The sequence below is a fragment of the Heptranchias perlo genome, chromosome 8 (genome assembly GCF_035084215.1).
Source record: "Heptranchias perlo isolate sHepPer1 chromosome 8, sHepPer1.hap1, whole genome shotgun sequence".
Classification (NCBI taxonomy): Eukaryota; Metazoa; Chordata; class Chondrichthyes; order Hexanchiformes; family Hexanchidae; genus Heptranchias; species Heptranchias perlo.
Window position 1 is genome coordinate 66,936,116 of NC_090332.1, and position 18,904 is coordinate 66,955,019.

Consider the following 18,904-nt stretch of genomic DNA (forward strand, 5'->3'; position numbering starts at 1 on the left):
CCGGAAAAGTACTGCTTAAGAAAGTTCTCCTGAACACTTCAAAAATTCCTCCCCCTCTTTGCCCCTTATTATTATTGTTATCTTAGTTATATTAGGATAGTTGAAGTCCCCAGTTATCACTACTCTATAGCTTTTGCACCTCTGTAATTTCCCTGCAAATTTGCTCCTCTATATCCTTCTCACTAGTTGGTGGCCTATAGAATACTCCCAGTAGTGTAATGGCACCTATTTTATTTCTTAACTCTAACCAAATAGATTCTGTCCTTGACCCCTCCAGGACATCCTCTCATTCCAGTACTGCAGTATTCTCCTTAATCAATACCGCCTCTCCTTTCTTTCCTTCCCTATCTTTCCTGAACACCTTGTATCCAGGAATATTTAGTACCCAATCCTGCCCTTTTTTCAGCCAGGTCTCCATTATCGCCACGCCATCGTATTCCCATGTGGCTGTTTACGCCTGCAGCTCACCAACCTTGTTTACCACGCTTCGTGCGCTTACACACATGCACTGCAAACCAGTCTTAGACTTTCTTGTACTCTCTCTTAGTCTGATCCCACCTAATACTGTACTATTACTTGCTCTCGTGCTATCTTTCTCCCCGATTCTTTGTGCCCCTTGTTTCTCCTTTCCATTGCTACATCCTGGTGCCCATCCCCCTGCCAAATTAGTTTAACCCTCCCCCTCCACAGTACTAGCGAATCTCCCCATGAGGACATTGGTCCCAGTTCTGTTGAGGTGCAACCCCTCCGGCCTTTACAGGTCCCACCTTTCCCAGAACTGGTCCCAATGTGCCCCAGAAATCTAAAGCTCTCCCTCCTGCACCATCTCTCCAGCCACATAATGTATGCTGATTGGAATCCTATTATGTCATTGGGACCCCAGTGGCATTTTAATGGCCTACTGAGTGGGCAGATGTCCTGTTCAGTAAAGCATGGCAGGAAAGAAGAGGAGGGTTCTAAGGTAAGTGTTAAAGAAAAAAAGTTTCCTTCATGGGACCAGGAGGGATATCCCCTTTCCCAGCTGCAAAATGGTGACTATTCTCTCCTCTTTCCCCGCCCCCCAAATCCCCTATGACTTACCTTGATACCAGTGGGCAGTCTCCAGTTCCCGTGATCTTGGCCTGACTGAAGCCGGCCAGTTAGCTCTTCCCGCCTGTTATAGGAGGGCAGCTAGCCGGCGGGATGTAAATGAAGTTCAGATGTTAAAATAGCCTAGACCTCAAACTGATAGAGCTGGACAGATTTGACGCTTGCCCCACCTGTCCGAAATCTACTGCCAGTTAAAATATCCCCCAGCTCAATTAACTAGTAGTGATTAGGTAACATTTTGCTTGAGTTTTAAAAGATTGTAGGGGGATGGGAAGACAGAGGGAGGTAGAGTTTCATAGTTCTGTGTTCTTGTGAAAGAAGAGAATAGGAGACAGTGTGATGAATTTTGGAAAACTTCGAGGGTAGAGGTAGGAAACAAGAGCATGGATGACATCTTTGGAGCTTGGGAGCAACAAGGAAGTTCAGAGGAGGAATGATCATAGTTTTAAAGTAGAAAATCAAGGTAGCAACAAGAAAAGTTGGAAGTGAGAGAAGAGATGTGTACATGGTTGCAGGTAGATATAGATATAAATTTGATTACAAGGTGTGTAATAGGCTTTAGAATCATAGAAATTTAAAAATAGCTCAATTGCTAAATTTAAATCTGAGATAGGTAGCTTTTTGACAACCAAAGGTATTAAGGGATATGGGCCAAAGGCAGGTATATGGAGTTAGATCACAGATCAGCCATGATCTTATCACATGGCAGAGCAGGCACAAGGGGCTGAATGGCCTACTCCTGTTCCTATGTATATCATGCACTGTTTTCATATCTTGCATAAGCTCCAGAGACTCTCTGAAATTGGGACGTTCTCCCACATAGTTGTTGCGAAACCAAAAATTGTACCAAAATTGGAAAAGGAAGGGGCCAGAGCAAACAAAATGATAACTGAGAAAACCCAAAAAGATACAACTCACTGAGGTGCAAACAAACTACCACCACCACAATATCACCAACGGGCAACAGAAAAAAATGTAATACTAGTCTACTCCACTGACCTTTGAATGCTGGAATAAAACTAGAGTCCAGGATCCACTCAGTTGCATTCACTGGATGGCACCATAGCCACAGTTGTCCCATACAGTAGTGTAGTGATCATGGTACTAGACCAGCAATCCAGACGTCACAAGTTCAAACATGGCAAATTGTGGAATTTAATTAAATGAATCTGGTAATTTATGGGCTGACAGAAAAAATGAGCATAAAGGGTGTTGGTTTTGTCAAAAGCTTCACTGGTTCACTATATCTGACAGGGAAGGGAATCTGTCACCCCTACTCATTACTGCAGTCCCACACAATGTGATTTGACTTGGGGCGACTAGGAATGGGCAATAAATTCTGCCTTGCCAGCGTCGCCCAAGAACAAATGTAAAAAAAAAGCTGCGGACTATTATTTTGAAAACACAAGCCCATGTCTGCCCTCAATCCACCTACATCTTTTCTCAAGTCCCTTAACTCATGTAATTTATTCTTCTGTCCCTTCCCCCAACCTGTGCACAGGTGAACTGCAGCTAAAAGTAATGTGGTAAAACAGTTCCACCTATTATTGTGTCTCCAGGTAGCAGCTCCTATAGTTCAAGCTGAACTGCTTGGATTATTCAGGTATATTGTATTTTATGTTCAAAGTATTTTAAAATTGGTAACTCGGTCAAAAATACTTCATTTTGAAACGAAGAACAACACTTGCCATTATCCTGGGTCTCAATTCCCAACTCAGAGTGTGTAGATGACGTACTCTCAGACCTCTGCCAGTGTTGCCTTTAATTCAGCCATTAAAGAATGCATAAGAATTGAAGGTGTGTTTCCTTCAGATTTTTCCCTTCTCTATAGACAAATTCCTGCCTTCTGCTTCACTTCTCTCTGATGGTACAATTGTAAATCAGTGTCCTGTCACTCTGATGTAGCTCTTCGAAATACTAACGCATCATGCAATCCGTGCTCACTTAATCAGCCAATTATTTAATCTACATCAATGAACAAGGTGACTGTAATATGGTGTAACATAACACTTGTTCCTCCCCTCCTGTTTTTTTTCAGTGATGCATTCCAATTGATTTTGCTTTTTTAGGAGTTGATTGAGAATGTAGTGGCTTTAGCAGAGAACACAGCTGACGAACTTGCTCGCAGTGATGGTAGAGAGGTGCAATTGGAAGAGGACCCTGACTTACAGCTACCTTTTCTGTTGCCTGAAGATGGATATTCTTGTGATGTTGTCAGGAACATTCCTAATGGCCTTCAGGAATTTTTAGAACCACTCTGCCAAAGAGGTAATTGTTTTTCCATTGTACTGCCCATGGTGGTAGAAGAAGAATTGAAAATGTTCCATTGCTTTTGCCAAAGGCGGGTGTATTGCAAAATTATCTGTGACAAACACATCCCTTATTGGATACTGTGTTCCTTTTTAGAAATTGGTATGCTTGAAATTGTTTATATTGTCAGTCAAACACCTTTTGTTGGAAGACTTGCAGTTTTAGTAACTAAACTCGCTTTTGAACTTTACCAAATTTTCCATTATCTCAGTTGTTTGCTAGTATGACTAGTTTCCAAGGGAACTATTGTCCTTAAACAGATACCTGAACAATAACTTGTCACCTCAATAGTTTAGAATTTAAATCTACAAATTATCACCAAACTTGAAGTAACTTGTACATGTGCCCCAAAATTGATTTGCACCCTCAGTAAATTTAAGACTTTGTTAGAATGTAACCAAACTGTTTCTCCATGCACTGCAGGTGTTTTGTATTTTAAAAAAAATAATCAGGGCTCCTCTGAAACTCTTCAATTTAACCAATAAGTAGCTGAGTCATACAGACCAGGAACTTCCCAGGTCCTACACCAGCTGCTGAGTTAGCTGGTACACTGGTGGAGGCTATTGCATAAGGAACAGAATATTTGGCTAGGGATCCTACTACTGATTGCTATCCAGCTGGAGGTGCACATGACAGAGTGTCGAAGGGACAGGATCAGGCAAGGCTGAGATGTTTTTTAAACTCCACTCCACCCCACCCACCTGTTGAGGCATGCTATAGAAGCTCACGGGTGAATAATTTTTTTAGGCGAAGTACCAGATGAACTGTACCCCAGCAAGGAGTTATTGGGGAAAAGAAAGGACAGAAAAAGAAATTTAAAATGATCTTGTTACTGTGCCTGTATCATTATACACGCTGTTTGCAATGAACATTCGTTTTGTCTGTCAAAATGTTCAAACACCCAGTATATAGGATGGGGCTTATGCCACATATTGTATTACTGGTGTAATGTCCAGGTTTTGTTTTCTCCATGCTAATTGTCCAGTTTTTGTGCTGCATTGTGAAAGCCAATATTTATAGAGGTTCTTTTAAACTTGCAGCCAGGGCTTTCCCAGTGAATCATTTGCTAAATGGACTATCTGGAATGATACTGAACCATTTAGGTCAGGAAGATTGTTGGTTTGATCCTTTGTTTGCAGATTACATAAGAGCGTACATAAGAACTTAGAAACGTACACAAGAACGTATGCTATAGGAGCAGGAGTAGGCCATACAGCCCCTCTTGCCTGCTTCACCAATCAATAAGATCATGGCTGATCTTTGACCTCAACTCCACTTTCCTGTCCAATCCCCATATCCCTTGATTTCCCCTAGAGTCCAAAAATCTGTCTATCTCAGCTTTGAATATGTTCAACGACTCAGCATCCACAGCCCTCTGGGATAGAGAATTCCAAAGATTCTCAACCCTCTGAGTGAAGAAATTCCTCCTCATCTCAATCTTAAATGGTTGACCCCTTATCCTGAGAATATACCCCCTGGTTCTATACACTCCAGCCAGCAAAACAACCTCTCAGCATCTACCCTGTTAAGCCCTCTCTGAATCTTGTATGTTTCAATGAGATCACCCCTCATTCATCTAAACCCCTGAGAGTATAGGCCCATTCTACTCAGTCTCATAGGACAACTCTCTCATCCCAGAAATCAATCTAGTGAACCTTCCTTGCACCCCCTCTCAGGCAAAAATATCCTTCCTTAGATAAGGAGACCAAAACTGTATACAGTACTCCAGGTGAGGTCTCACCAAAGCCCTGTACAATTGTAGTGAGACTTCACTTTTGTACTCCAACCCTCTTGCAATAAAGGCCAACATGCCATTTGCCTTCCTAATTACTTGCTGTACCTGTGTTAACTTTTTGTGTTTCTTGTACCAGGACACCCAAATCTCTCTGAACACCAGCATTTAATAGTTTTTCAACATTTAAAAAAAAAATTCTGTTTTTCTATTCTTCCTACCAAAGTGAATAACCTCACATTTCCCCACATTATATTCCATCTGCCACCTTCTCGCCCACTTGCTTAACCTGTCTATATCCCTTTGCAGACTCTGTGTCCTCCTCACAGATTACTTTCCCACCTAGCTTTGTAATGTCAGCAAACTTGGATATATTACACTCTGTCCCTTCATCTAAGTCATTAATATCGATAGTAAATAGCTGAGGCCCAAGCACTGATCCTTGCGGCACTCCATTAGTTTCAGCCTGCCAACCTGAAAATGACCCGTTTATCCATACTCTGTTTCCTGTTCGTTAACCAATCCTCTGCCCATGCTAATATATTACTCCTAACCCCATGAGCCCTTATCTTGCGTAACAACCTTTTATGTGGCACCTTATCAAATGCCTTTTGAAAATCCAAATGCACCACATCCACTGGTTCTCCCTTATCTATCCTACCAGTTACATCCTCAAAAAAAAAAACTCCAGTAGGTTTGTCAAACATGATTTCCCGTTCATACATCCATGTTGACTTTGTCTAATCCCGTTGATATTTTATAAGTATCCTGTTATCACATCCTTTAGAATAGACTCCAGCATTTTCCCTACCACTGATGTTAGGCTAACAGGTCTGTAGTTCCCTGTTTTCTCTCCCTTTTTTAAATAGTGGGGTTACATTTGCTACCCTCCGATCTGCAGGAACTGTTCCATAATCTATAGAATTTTGGAAGATGACAACCAATGCATCCAATATTTCCATGGCTACCTCTTTTAGTACTCTGGGATGCAGTTTATCATGCCCCGGGGATTTATTGGCTTTCAGTCCCATTAATTTCTCCAGCACTTTTTTTTACTAATACTAATTTCCTTTAATTCCTCCTTCTCACTAGTCCTTTGGTTCCCTAGCATTTCTGGGAAGTTATTTGTGTCCTCTTCCGTGAAAACAGAACCAAAGTATTTGTTTAATTGCTCTACCGTTTCCTTGTTCCCCATTATAAATTCTCCCGCTTCTCACTAAGGGACCTACATTTGTCTTCTCTAATCTTTTTCTTTTTACATATTTGTACAAAGTTTTACAGTCTACTTTTATATTCCTTGCAAGTTTACTCTCATGTTCTCTGTTTCCCCTCTTAATCAATCTCTTGGTCCTTATTTGTTGAATTCTAGACTGCTCCCAATCCTCAGGCTCGCTACTTTTTCTGGCAACTTTATATGATTCCTCTTTGGATTTAATACTGTCCTTAATTTCTTTTGTTAGCCATGGTTGGGCCGCATTTCCTTTTGTGTTTTTACGCCAGAAAGGAATGTGTAACTGTTGCAATTCATGCATTCGTTCCTTAAATGTTAGCCATTGCCTATCCACTGTCATGCCTTTTAATGAAGCTCCCCAATCTATCATAGCCAACTCACTCCTCATACCTTTTTGTAGTTTCCTTTGTTTAGATTTAGGACCCTAGTTTCGGATTGGACTACCTCACTTTCCATCTTAATGAAGAATTCTATCATGTTATGGTCACTCTTCACTAAAGGACCCCACACAATAAGATTATTAATTAACCCTTCTCATTGCACAATACCCAATCTGGGATAGCTTGTTCCCTCAACAGTCTCCTCAACGTACTGGTCTAAAAAAACATCTCGTACACACTCCAGGAATTCATCCTCCACAGTATTATTGCTAATTTAGTTTGGCCAGTCTATATGTAGATTAGTCACCCATGATTACTGTAGTACCCTTGTTACATGCATCTCTAATTTCCTGTTTGATCCCATCCCCTACATTACCACTACTGTTTGGAGGCCTATAGACAACTCCCACTAGTGTTTTCTGTCCCTTGGTGCTTCTTAACTCCACCCAGTCTGATTTTACATCTTGATTTTCTAAGCCAATATCCTTTCTCACTATTGCTCTGATTTCATCCTTTACTAACAACGCCACCCCACTTCCTTTTCTTTTTTGCCTGTCCTTCCTAAATATCGAATACCCTTGGATGTTCAGCTCCCAGCCTTTGGTCACCCTGCAGCCATGTCTCCGTAATTGCAATTATATTGTATCCGTTTACATCTATTTGTGCTGTTAATTCATCTATCTTACAAATGCTTTGTGCATTCAGATACAGTGACTTTAGATTTGCCTTTTTAACATTTTTAGACATCTTAACATTTTTTTGTACTATGGCCTTATTTGTCTTACCATTTTTTCTTACCCGACCCTATTTGTTAGTGCACTCTTTTGTTTGTACGCTCTGTCCCTTCCTGACACAATCTGGTTATCCTTACCCCAATCACTTTCCTGCACTGCTTCCTTGTCTTTTCTGTTCAGTATTCTAGATTTCTCTCCACTGGGACCCCCCCCCCCCCACCTTTTATTTAGTTTAAAGCCCTAGCTACCTCCCTAGTTATTCGATTTGCCAGAACTCTAGTCCCTAACGGAACAGCTCTCACTTTCCCCAGTGTACTGGTGCCAGTGCTCCACGAATCAAAATCCACTTCTTCCACACCAATCTTTGAGCCATGCATTCATCTTCCTGATCCTATTGACCCTATGCCAATTTGCTCGTGGCTCAGGTAATAATTATTACCTTTGTGGTTCTGCTTTTTAATTTAGTCCCTAGCTGCTCAAACACTCTCAGCAGAACCTTTTTCTTGGGTACCAACGACAAAGGTAGGACTAAGTGGACCACGACAACTGGATCCTCCCCCTGCCACTCCAAGTTCTTCTCCAGCCTGGAGGAGATGTCCTTAACCCTGGCACCAACATAGCCTTTGGGACTCATGCTCCTGGCTGCAGAGAACAGCCACAACAGGCAGTTAAATCTGTCATCTAATTGCACTCCACAAGTATAAATAATTCAGAAGGGAGACAAATATACAACTTTATAAAGGACAAATATATCCTTACCCCAATCACTTTCCTGCACTGCAATCAGAAATAGACTTCACTGGTATCAAGTCAGTGCCCTCGACTTGATTCTTCAGTTTTTCCTTTGTTTCCTGCAAAACTGGACTCTGTGCCTGATAACAAAGGCACATGTTGACAGCCCTATGGCTTTGTAAATATGGGAAGATCAGTATTTGTTATTTCTATCTCCTGATTGAACTTCTGAGTTTTCCTTAACTGAACAATAGTGATAAGTTCAACTGGTCAGCTTGTACTGTAAGTGGTAACCAAATTGTAAAGTCACTATTGCCAGTTTAATAAATCATCAAGGAAAAGTTTTTGATGACTCAAAACCTGTCAGGTCTCTGTGCTGTCACATCTCCAAGGAGAAACTGAATAGGTATAGTTCATCTGAAGAGTGCATGTTTACACAGTGGGATCAGAGAAGGCCACAGGTTCTGCACCACACAGGTGCACTAGCAATGCAGTGTTATCTTATTTTGCTGGTCTTATCCCAAGGGTATTCACTAAGTGCTTCTTTGTAGGGGTAACATCTCACGTTTATGGTGTCCTTGGTAAAGACAGTAAAGGAAGCAGTCGATGAAGTCTCAGCCTAGTGATAACACCTGTAATTCAAGATGGATTGGCAGAGATTCTGGTTGTGTTTGATGAAGGACCAGTTTTTCATAGGAGACTGGTGACCGTTTGTGTGTCTACCACAGTTCATGCATAATGCTGGTTCAGTCTTGGCCATGTTCAACCTATCTTGTGCTTAGGGGCTACTGTCATTTAGCTGCTAACTCCCTGATTTTGTTTTTATTCTGTCAGCTTGGCTCACTTGGTAGTGCACTCATCTCCTTCAAAACTTGTGCGTTTGAGCACCAAAACGGCAACATCTAGCCCTATAGTTCAGTCAGATATTGAGGGCATGTTGCATTGTTGGTGATGCTGCCTTTGGATGAGATGTTGAATTCGGATCTGTCTGTTTGTTTAGATGGACGTTCAGGTCTTAAGACACTACTTGAAGAACAGAGTTCTACCAAATGTGATCAACATCCTTCCTTGACCAGTAACGGCTAAAACAGATTAACTGATCATGCATCTCATGGCTGTTTGTGTGACTGCAGCAGAGTGGCTGGCATGTTTAGTTAGGTAACATGTCACTGCACTTCCAAAAAGAATTGTGAAGTGGTTTGACACTTCAACATAGACATCATATAACTTCAAGTATTTTTTAGAACTCTACACATTCAAAACTTGAAACCTCTTCCCAGGCAATATGGAAGGTAGTAGCATTACCATGTAACTAAGTGCCCAATAGTGCTCACACCACTGAACCAGAATTTGTTGGATTAATGCTGTGCCAACAATGACAATCTAGTGCAGTGCTGATGAATAAGACGACTCCTGTTACTTGTTGTAAAAATTTGACCAACATTTTATTTTTAATCAGCAAATGTGGGAACTACACACCAGATCAGTCAATCTTTAGAGAGGAAAAGGCAAATATTACCAGTGTCAAGGAAGGGTTTTACATCTGCAATGTTTGTATTCTGCCTAGTGAGATCTTGATAAACCTGTGTACTTCCAATATCTTCTGTTATTATTTCTGATTTTCAGATCTTTTCAGTTTTCTGCTTTTTCCTTGGTGGCATGAGATTCTCATTGTCACCGGGAGGTTGAGAGGGATTATAATTACTGAAATCTGCCATGGAATTCTCCTCTGTAATGCAGTTTGCTGTTTAAAACTTTAGCAATGTTAAAATATACGTGTGATGATCTAATTGAATGAGGGAACAGGCTCGAGGGCAGGATGGCCTCCTCCTGTTCCTATATTTCTTATTTTCCTGATATGACAGCAGCATCTCTATATGCACTGCCTGGTTTCCTTATAAGGTCATTTGAATAATTGCATGGATTATAATTGTCATTTCTGAGAATTTCTTGGGATTAGTACCAGAATTGTGCACCAAAAGAAATGTACTTTGCAGATAAAAAGCCTTAAAATATAGCATTTCCTTTTTTTAAAAAATGGCCGACAGTAGTGATTATTAGGGTCTTTCTAAAAACGGAACAATAGACAAGAAACTCACGTCTTTCTCCCGTCCTCTATCCTACCACAGTTATTGCATCTGATCAATAAATCATCATTTTTGTAAGAATGTTGTGGTCCAAGTTTTACAGATAAATTACCAACCACCATCTGCTGTTTAAATGTGTTCTTTCCTGTAGGCTTTTGTAGGCTAACGCCTCATTCACGATCACCTGGCACTTGGACAATTTATTTTGAGAGCGCTGACTACGAAAGCCATTTTCCACCTGATAATACTGAGCTGGTAGGTTGGTTCTATAGAGTAGAAGTTCTGTATATGTCTGTTATAGTATTGCACTGTATTCTAAAGGATTTGGAATGAACACATACATTGACATTAAGGCTGCTTTTACATTACAGTTGTATGGTGTGTAAGTGTACCTTAAAATGTATTGATGTGAGTTAGTTGGTATTAATGAAATACAATTCAAGAATATTAGCAGTGAAACTAAAAGTTAAATATTTATAGCACTCAGGGAGGAGTTTAAAGAGACCAGAATCGACCAGGTTTAATTTTGCTAATGTATTTGTCTTGAATCATTAGCGACAATATGTCTAAATTTTCCAGAGTCTACAGTTGGGATAATAAATTAAGCAAGGCAAGAAGATGGCACGTTTACCACAAGCTTCACTTTTTTGTATTGTCCCAAGGTTTGTTATTAATTATGCTGGTGCATATGTTTGATTGTTATATTCAGCTTTCAATAATAACAGGTGGTCATTTTTTTTGTTGATTGATACAGTGCCGAAGAAATAAACCTAAATGTACCCAACTGTCCCTTTTGAAGACAGGAAATTAGAGCCAAATGGGGAAATTTCTCAGTCCTTTTAAAGAATTCCTCATCTCAAACAACGGCTTTTTCTGCACCTTGTATGGTGCGTCTCCACTTGGTTCCTTCCATTTTTTTCCCTCATTTTTGGATAATTTGAATTAGTTACTTGTATGAAGTACACTTCTTTTAAAATAGTGCTGATTTGATATTCACCTAAAGGCTTCAGCTAGTGAAGCAGATTTTGAGTTCAGATTTAATATTTAGATATATCAACTGATGCCAAGTCCAAGCTTCAACATTTTCTTAAATATGTCTTCATTTAACATATATTTAGCTTAATGTGCAGATCGTTTCCTTTTTGGCATATGGAACAGAATCTAGTATTTTGTTCTTTAGTTGATGACTGGATGTCAAGGAGCATACAGGGTAGGATAAGGCAAAAAAGGGAAGCTTATATCAGATACCGAGAGCTCGATACTGCAGAAAGCCTAGAGGAGTATAGAAAGGGCAGGGGTGAAATTAAAAAGGAAATTAGGAAAGCAAAGAGTGGGCATGAAAAAATATTGGCAAGGAAAATACAAAGATGTTTTATAAATACGTAAAGAGCAAGAGAATGACCAAGGAAAGAGTAGGGCCTATTAGAGACCAAAAAGGTAACCTGTGTGTGGAGGCGGAAGACATGGGTATGGTTCTTAATGAATACTTTGCACCTGTCTTCACAAAAGAGGGGGACGATGCAGACATTGTAGTTAAGGAGGAGTATAAACATAGTGAGTGAGGAAATATTAAGGGGATTAGCATCTATGAAAGTAGATAAATTGCCAGGCCCGGATGAAAAATATATGAAGCTGTAAGAGAAGCAAGGGAGGAAATAATGCAGGCTCTGACCATCATTTTCCAATCCTCTCTGGCTACAGGTGTTCTGCTAGAGGACTGCTAACGTTGTACCGTTGTTTAAAAAGGAAGAAAGGGATAGACCAAGTAATTATAGGCCAGTCAGCCTAACCTCGGTGGTGGGCAAATTATTGGGAAAAATTCTGAGGGATAGTATTAATTGTCATTTAGAAAGGCACGGACTAATCAAGGACAGTCAGCATGGATTTGTTAAGGGAAGGTCCTGTCTCTCAAATTTGATTGAATTTTTTGAGGACTTAACAAGGAGAATCGATGAGGGTAGCGCGTTTGATGTAGTCTATATGGATTTTAGCAAGGCTTTTGACAAGGTCCCACATGGCAGACTGGACAGGAAAGTAAAAGCCCGTGGGATCCAAGGGAAAGACGCAAGTTGGATCCAAAATAGGCTCAGTGGCAGGAAGCAAAGGGTAATGGTCGACGGGTGTTTTTGTGACTGGAAGGCTGTTTCTAGTGGGGTGCGCAGGGCGCAATACTAGGCTCCTTGCTTTTTATGATATGTATCTATGATTTAGATTTAAATGTAGGGGGCATGATTAAGGAGTTTGCAGACGATACAAAAATTGGCCGTGTAGTTGATAGTGATAAGGAAAGCTGTGGACTGCAGGACGATATCTATGGACTGGGTCAGGTGGGCAGAAATGTGGCAAATGGAATTCAATCTGGAGAAGTGTGAGGTAATGCATTTTGGAGAGGGCAAACAAGGCAAGGGAATACACAATAAATGGTAGGATACTGAGAGGCGTAGAGGAAGAGAGGGACCCTGGAGTGCATGTCCATAGATCCTTGAAGGTAGCAAGACGGGCAGGTAAGGTGGTTAAAAAGCCATATGGGATGCTTTCCTTTATTAGCCAAGGCATAGAATATAAGAGCAGGGAGGTTATGCTAGAACTGTATAAAACACCAGTTAGGCCACAGCTTGAGTACTGCGTACAGTTTTGCGGGTCTGGAACTCACTGCCCACAGGGTGAAAAAATTTTCCTCAGCTCCCCTTTAATCCTTCCACCAATTACTTTAAATCTATGCCCCCTTGTTATTGACTCCTCTGCTGAGGGAAATAGGTTCTTCCTATCCACTATCTAGGCCCTTCATAATTTTATACACCTCAATTAAATCACCTCTTAGCCTCCTCTGTTCCAAAGAAAATAACCCCAGCCAATCCAATCTTTCCTCATAGCTAAAATTCTCCAATTCTGGCAACATCCTCCTAAATCTCCTCTGTACCCTCTCTAGTGCAATCACATCCTTCCTGTAATGTGCTCAAAAAATTCAATCAAGTTAGTCAGACAGGACCTTCCCTTAACAAATCCATGCTTAACTGTCCTTGGTTACTCCCTGCCTTTTTAAGTGACTGTTTGTTTATCCTGTCCCTCAGAATTGATTCCAATAATTTGCCCACCGACGTTAGACTGACTGTAATTACTTGGTCTATCCCTCGCTCCCTTTTTAAACAACGGTGCAACGTTAACAGACCTCCAATCCTCGGCACCACACCTGTATCCAGTGAGGATTGGAAAATGATGCTCCTCAGAGCCTCCGCTATTTCCTCCCTTGCTTCTTTTAACAGCCTGGGATACACGTCGGCCATATTCTCTTTTTATGTGAGGCTGATTAATTGTCAGAGCCGCACTGTTGCACAATATATATGTTCAACGAAATCTATGCATGTTTGAATACCTATTTTTCCATTCACTTGTTCAGTTGATCCTTCACTATGAATATCGGTGCCCGAGTCTCCTGCACTGCTGGTTTAACTTGCAAGTAACTTGGCCTGATCCATACGCGAGTTCAGTCATTACGAACTTCACTTGTTTCCATTCAGTGGATTATTGACCAGGTTGTGTTTCTGTCTTTCTCTGATTTTGCTCATTAAATGAATGAGGCAACTACAAACTTCAGTTGTTCTAATTTGTTACGTTTTTTATGACTTCAGACTCAATCAAAGCCTCATCGATAATGCTTCCAATATGTACTTCCTGGTGTCTATGACCTTGTGCAGTGTTTGAACACCAGGACTCAGCAGTTTTCCAACCAATTCTACCATTGTATACTGCTATGATAACTTTTTTAAAAATTCAGGGAACGAGCCATAACTTTGCTGGCAAGAAATCCAGTTATTTTATCTGTGTTCCAAAACTTTATTACTGATCACAAAGCTGAAAACAAAAAGAGCCAATTTTACAACCAGCAAATAGCCATAGAGAATATAGCTTTGATCAACCATTTTGATAATATTGAGAGTAAATTCAATGACTGGAATTCTACGTCAGATACTGTTTTGTGTTGAGGTGCTGAATAAAAAGAAACAAGCCTGCGTTTGATTTGGGAATTTACAGTTCTTTATTTAATTGAAATATGTAATACAATACAAAGGTACATTGATATTTTATTTTGTAATTATGAAATATAATGAATTTCATGTTATTTCTTTTGACCCCTCTTCATACAGATGAGCTTTAGATTAGCCATTTTAACTGCTGAATTAAAACTAGTGGATAAATCCCTTGTCTGGTATTACTTGACCTAGGAAAGCAAATTGTATACTAAATTTGATTTTATTCAGTATCCTTTTTTTTCCAGGATGAGCCTAATCGTAAAGAACCAGAAATAATTACAGTGACACTAAAAAAGCAAAATGGGATGGGACTAAGCATTGTAGCTGCTAAGGTAAGATAGCATTTGTGTATAAAATGGGTTGAGGATGATACTGCTACCTGCATATCTGAAGAAGCTTTGAGCAGTCTAGTTGTAACTGTCTGGAGAAGCATACTAGACAGCAATCGGGTACATCCCAAAGGAGTGTTGAAAGTTTACAAGCTTATTCTAATCTTCCCTAATGCAACTGGCCCTCTCTTCCATATTTGTCACTTTTTAAGGTGCATGAGAAAATAAGTTGGTTGACTTTTCAGTTACAATCAATGACTGCTGTTTTATGTTTGACTAATGGGTCTTGCTATATATCAATTTTTAACCACTTAGAATAGATGCTTCATCTTCAGAGTTTTGCATATGTGGTTGCCAGTGGTGACTAGATCACAATTGGTACTGAGACATACCTTCAGTGTGAAGGAAGTGAATAGGTTAACAAAAACAGTACTTGGGTTATCTACTTTTTTTAGGATAAAATCATTCTTATTCATGGAAAAGTTCTGGGTGACAATGGTATCTGTGGGTTAGAGAAGCAGGAAATCAGTGTTTCTGGTAGCCAAATTTTTTTTTGAGTTCAGTGGAATTCTGTTATACTGATCTCTAGTGATCAGTCACTTAATGAAATCTGCTTTCTAAAACTACAGTGCATCTGATGTGTTACTGCAACTGTTCACTGGTCAGTGCATTTTGGTTGTTATTGCTTTAGTGATAATTCCCCATTATTGAGAGACAATTGCCTCAGTTGTAATGCATGCATGTCAACCTAGAATCCTAGGGAAAGCTAACCAATTGCTTCAAAAAAAGCTGACAACTCCAAAAATATACGCCCATGAAATATCAAAGCAAGTAATTACACTGAAATTGCAGTGGAATACAGGCTTATTGTAATTTAATCTCTAGGTATGTCCAATAGAGCTGTGCATACTGGGTGCTCCTCTGACTTTCCATCCTTTGATTTCAGTGGAAGGAAAATCATGGGCAACGCATTTGCTACTTCCTGACATGCTTGGCTGATGGGGCAAGATTTTCTTCTGCCAGTGCATATCTGGGAAATTAAGGTTAATATTCTTGACCTTGTATAGGAGGAGAAAAACACAAGCAATGCAAATGTTGAATGTACAAGGTTTATTGTCTGGGACATGCTGTCCCTGAAAATTTTGACCTTTTTGACACTTTGAGTGCATTTTGGAATCTGCAATACATTAGTCAATCTCTTTCCTTCTTGCCACCCTGTCTGCGTGATGCCCAGGTAGAAGCTATGCCTGGTGAAGGGAGGCATCTTTCTCCAGCTGAGAACTGTACTGACCCCATGAAATCTCATGGCATCAGGTCAAACATGGGCAAGGAAACCTCCTGCTGATTACCACCTACCGCCCTCCCTCAGCTGTTGAATCAGTCCTCTTCCGTGTTGAACACCAGTTGGAGGAAACACTGAGGGTAGCAAGGGCACAGAATGTACTCTGGGTGGGGGACTTCAATGTCCATCACCAAGAGTGGCTCGGTAGCACCACTACTGACCAAGCTGGCCAAGTCTTAAAGGACATAGCTGCTAGACTGGGCCTGCGGCAGGTGGTGAGCGAACCAACACGAGGGAAAAACTTACTTGACCTCATCCTCACCAATCCACCTGTCGCAAATGCATCTGTCCATGACAATATTGGTAGGAGTGACCACCGCACAGTCCTCGTGGAGTCGAAGTCCCGTCTTCGCACTGAGGACACCATCCAACGTGTTGTGTGGCACTACCACCGTGCTAAATGGGATAGATTCAGAACAGATCTGGCAGCTCAAAACTGGGCATCCATGAGGTGCTGTGGGCCATCAGCAGCAGCAGAATTGTATTCCAGCACAATCTGTAACCTCGTGGCCCGGCATATTCCTCACTCTACCATTACCAACAAGCCAGGGGATCAACCCTGGTTCAATGAGGAGTGTAGAAGAGCATGCCAGGTGCAGCACCAGGCGTACCTAAAAATGAGGTACCAACCTGGTGAAGCTACAACTCAAGACTTACATGCATGCTAAACAGCGGAAGCAACATGCTTTAGACAGAGCTAAGCGATTCCACAACCAACTGATCAGATCAAAGCTCTGCAGTCCTGCCACATCCAGTTGTGAATGGTGGTGGACAATTAAAAAATTAACGGGAGGAGGAGGCTCTGTAAACATCCCCATCCTCAACGACGGCGGAGTCCAGCACGTGAGTGCAAAAGACAAGGCTGAAGCGTTTGCAACCATCTTCAGCCAGAAGTGCCGAGTGGATGATCCAACTTGGCCGCCTCCCAATATCCCCACCATCACAGAAGCCAGTCTTCAGCCAATTCGATTCACTCCACGTGATATCAAGAAACAGCTGAGTGCACTGGATACATCCAAGGCTATGGGCCCCGACAACATCCCGGCTGTAGTGCTGAAGACTTGTGCTCCAGAACTAGCTGCGCCTCTAGCCTAGCTGTTCCAGTACAGCTACAACACTGGCACCTACCCGACAATGTGGAAAATTGCCCAGGTATGTCCTGTCCACAAAAAGCAGGACAAATCCAATCCGGCCAATTACCGCCCCATCAGTCTACTCTCAATCATCAGCAAAGTGATGGAAGGTGTCGTCGACAGTGCTATCAAGCGGCACTTACCAGTAAACTGTTCACTGCTCAGTTTGGATTCCGCCAGGACCACCCGGCTACAGACCTCATTACAGCCAAACGTGGACAAGAGAGCTGAATTCCAGAGGTGAGGTGAGAGTGACTGCCCTTGACATCAAGGCAGCATTTGACCGAGTGTGGCACCAAGGAGCCCTCGTAAAACTGAAATCAATGGGAATCGGGGAAAACTCTCCAGTGGCTGGAGTCATACCTGGCACAAAGGAAAATGGTAGTGGTTGTTGGAGGCCAATCATCTCAGCCCCAGGACATTGCTGCAGGAGTTCCTCAAGGCAGTGTCCTAGCCCAACCATCTTCAGCTGCTTCATGAATGACCCTCCCTCCATCATAAGGTCAGAAATGGGGATGTTCGCTGATGATTGCACAGTGTTCAGTTCCATTCGCAACCCCTCAGATAATGAAGCAGTCCGAGCCCACATGCAGCAAGACCTGGACAACATCCAGGCTTGGGCTGATAAGTGGCAAGTAACATTCGTGCCGAACAAGTGCCAGGCAATGACCATCTCCAACAAGAGAGAGTCCAACCACCTCCCCTTGACATTCAACGGCATTACCATCACCGAATCCCCCACCATCAATATCCTGGGGGTCACCATTGACCAGAAACTTAATTGGACCAGCCATATAAATACTGTGGCTGCAAGAGCAGGTCAGAGGCTGGGTATTCTGCGGCGAGTGACTCACCACCTGACTCTCCAAAGCCTTTCCACAAGTCAGGAGTGTGATGGGATACTCTCCATTTGCCTGGCTGAGTGCAGCTCCAACAACACTCAAGAAGCTTGACACCATCCAGGACAAAGCAGCTCACTTGATTGGCGCACCCCATCCACCACCCTAAACATTCACTCCCTTCACCACCGGCGCACAGTGGCTCCAGTGTGTACCATCCACAGGATGCACTGCAGCAACTCGCCAAGGCTTCTTCGGCAGCACCTCCCAAACCCCGACCTCCACCACCTAGAAGGACAAGAGCAGCAGGTATATGGGAACAACACCACCTGCACGTTCCCCTCCAAGTCACACACCATCCCGACTTGGAAATATATCGCCGTTCCTTCATCGTCGCTGGGTCAAAATCCTGGAACTCCCTTCCTAACAGCACTGTGGGAGAACCTTCACCAGACGGACTACAGCGGTTCAAGAAGGCGGCTCACCACCACCTTCTCGAGGACAATTAGGGATGGGCAATAAATGCCGGGCTCGCCAGCGACGCCCCCATCCCATGAACGAACATAAAAAAAAAAGTTGCTGTTACTGTCTCCCCTTAGGAGTTGGTCAGTTCCAGCTCATAGTCCAGGTGCTTGCAGAGTACTTTCTGCACTAGTGCTCGGAAGATACTGGGGACACTGGCAGCTCTGTGCCCTCTGCATCTCAAAGTTGCAGTTCTTGTGCCACTAGCCGTATGCCCTATCTGTACCTTGAAGCCATAATTACCGCACTGCAAACATTTGTGGGGGGTCCAGATAGACTGCAAACTGCTAGCTTTTCATTCTGGTGTCATCCTTCATTCCTGACCTGCCAGTGTCGCATCTCACTTGCTGGAAAAAGTTACGTTTCATCTGAGTGGGGTGGTTAAACAGAGTGTGAGCACTTGGAAGTTTAGG

General features: G+C 42.0%; 1 protein-coding gene across 6 annotated transcripts in view; it reads left to right on the forward strand.

The window, feature by feature from the left end:
* Window positions 1–18,904, forward strand: part of afdna (afadin, adherens junction formation factor a) — a 269,000-nt gene that overhangs the window by 193,615 nt on the left and 56,481 nt on the right. For all 6 annotated transcript variants that reach the window (XM_067989221.1, XM_067989223.1, XM_067989224.1 and 3 more), the window contains 3 exons: window positions 3,159–3,357; window positions 10,447–10,550; window positions 14,572–14,658. In XM_067989221.1, coding sequence (XP_067845322.1) covers window positions 3,159–3,357; window positions 10,447–10,550; window positions 14,572–14,658 — 390 coding nt within the window. The remainder of the gene's footprint in view (window positions 1–3,158; window positions 3,358–10,446; window positions 10,551–14,571; window positions 14,659–18,904) is intronic.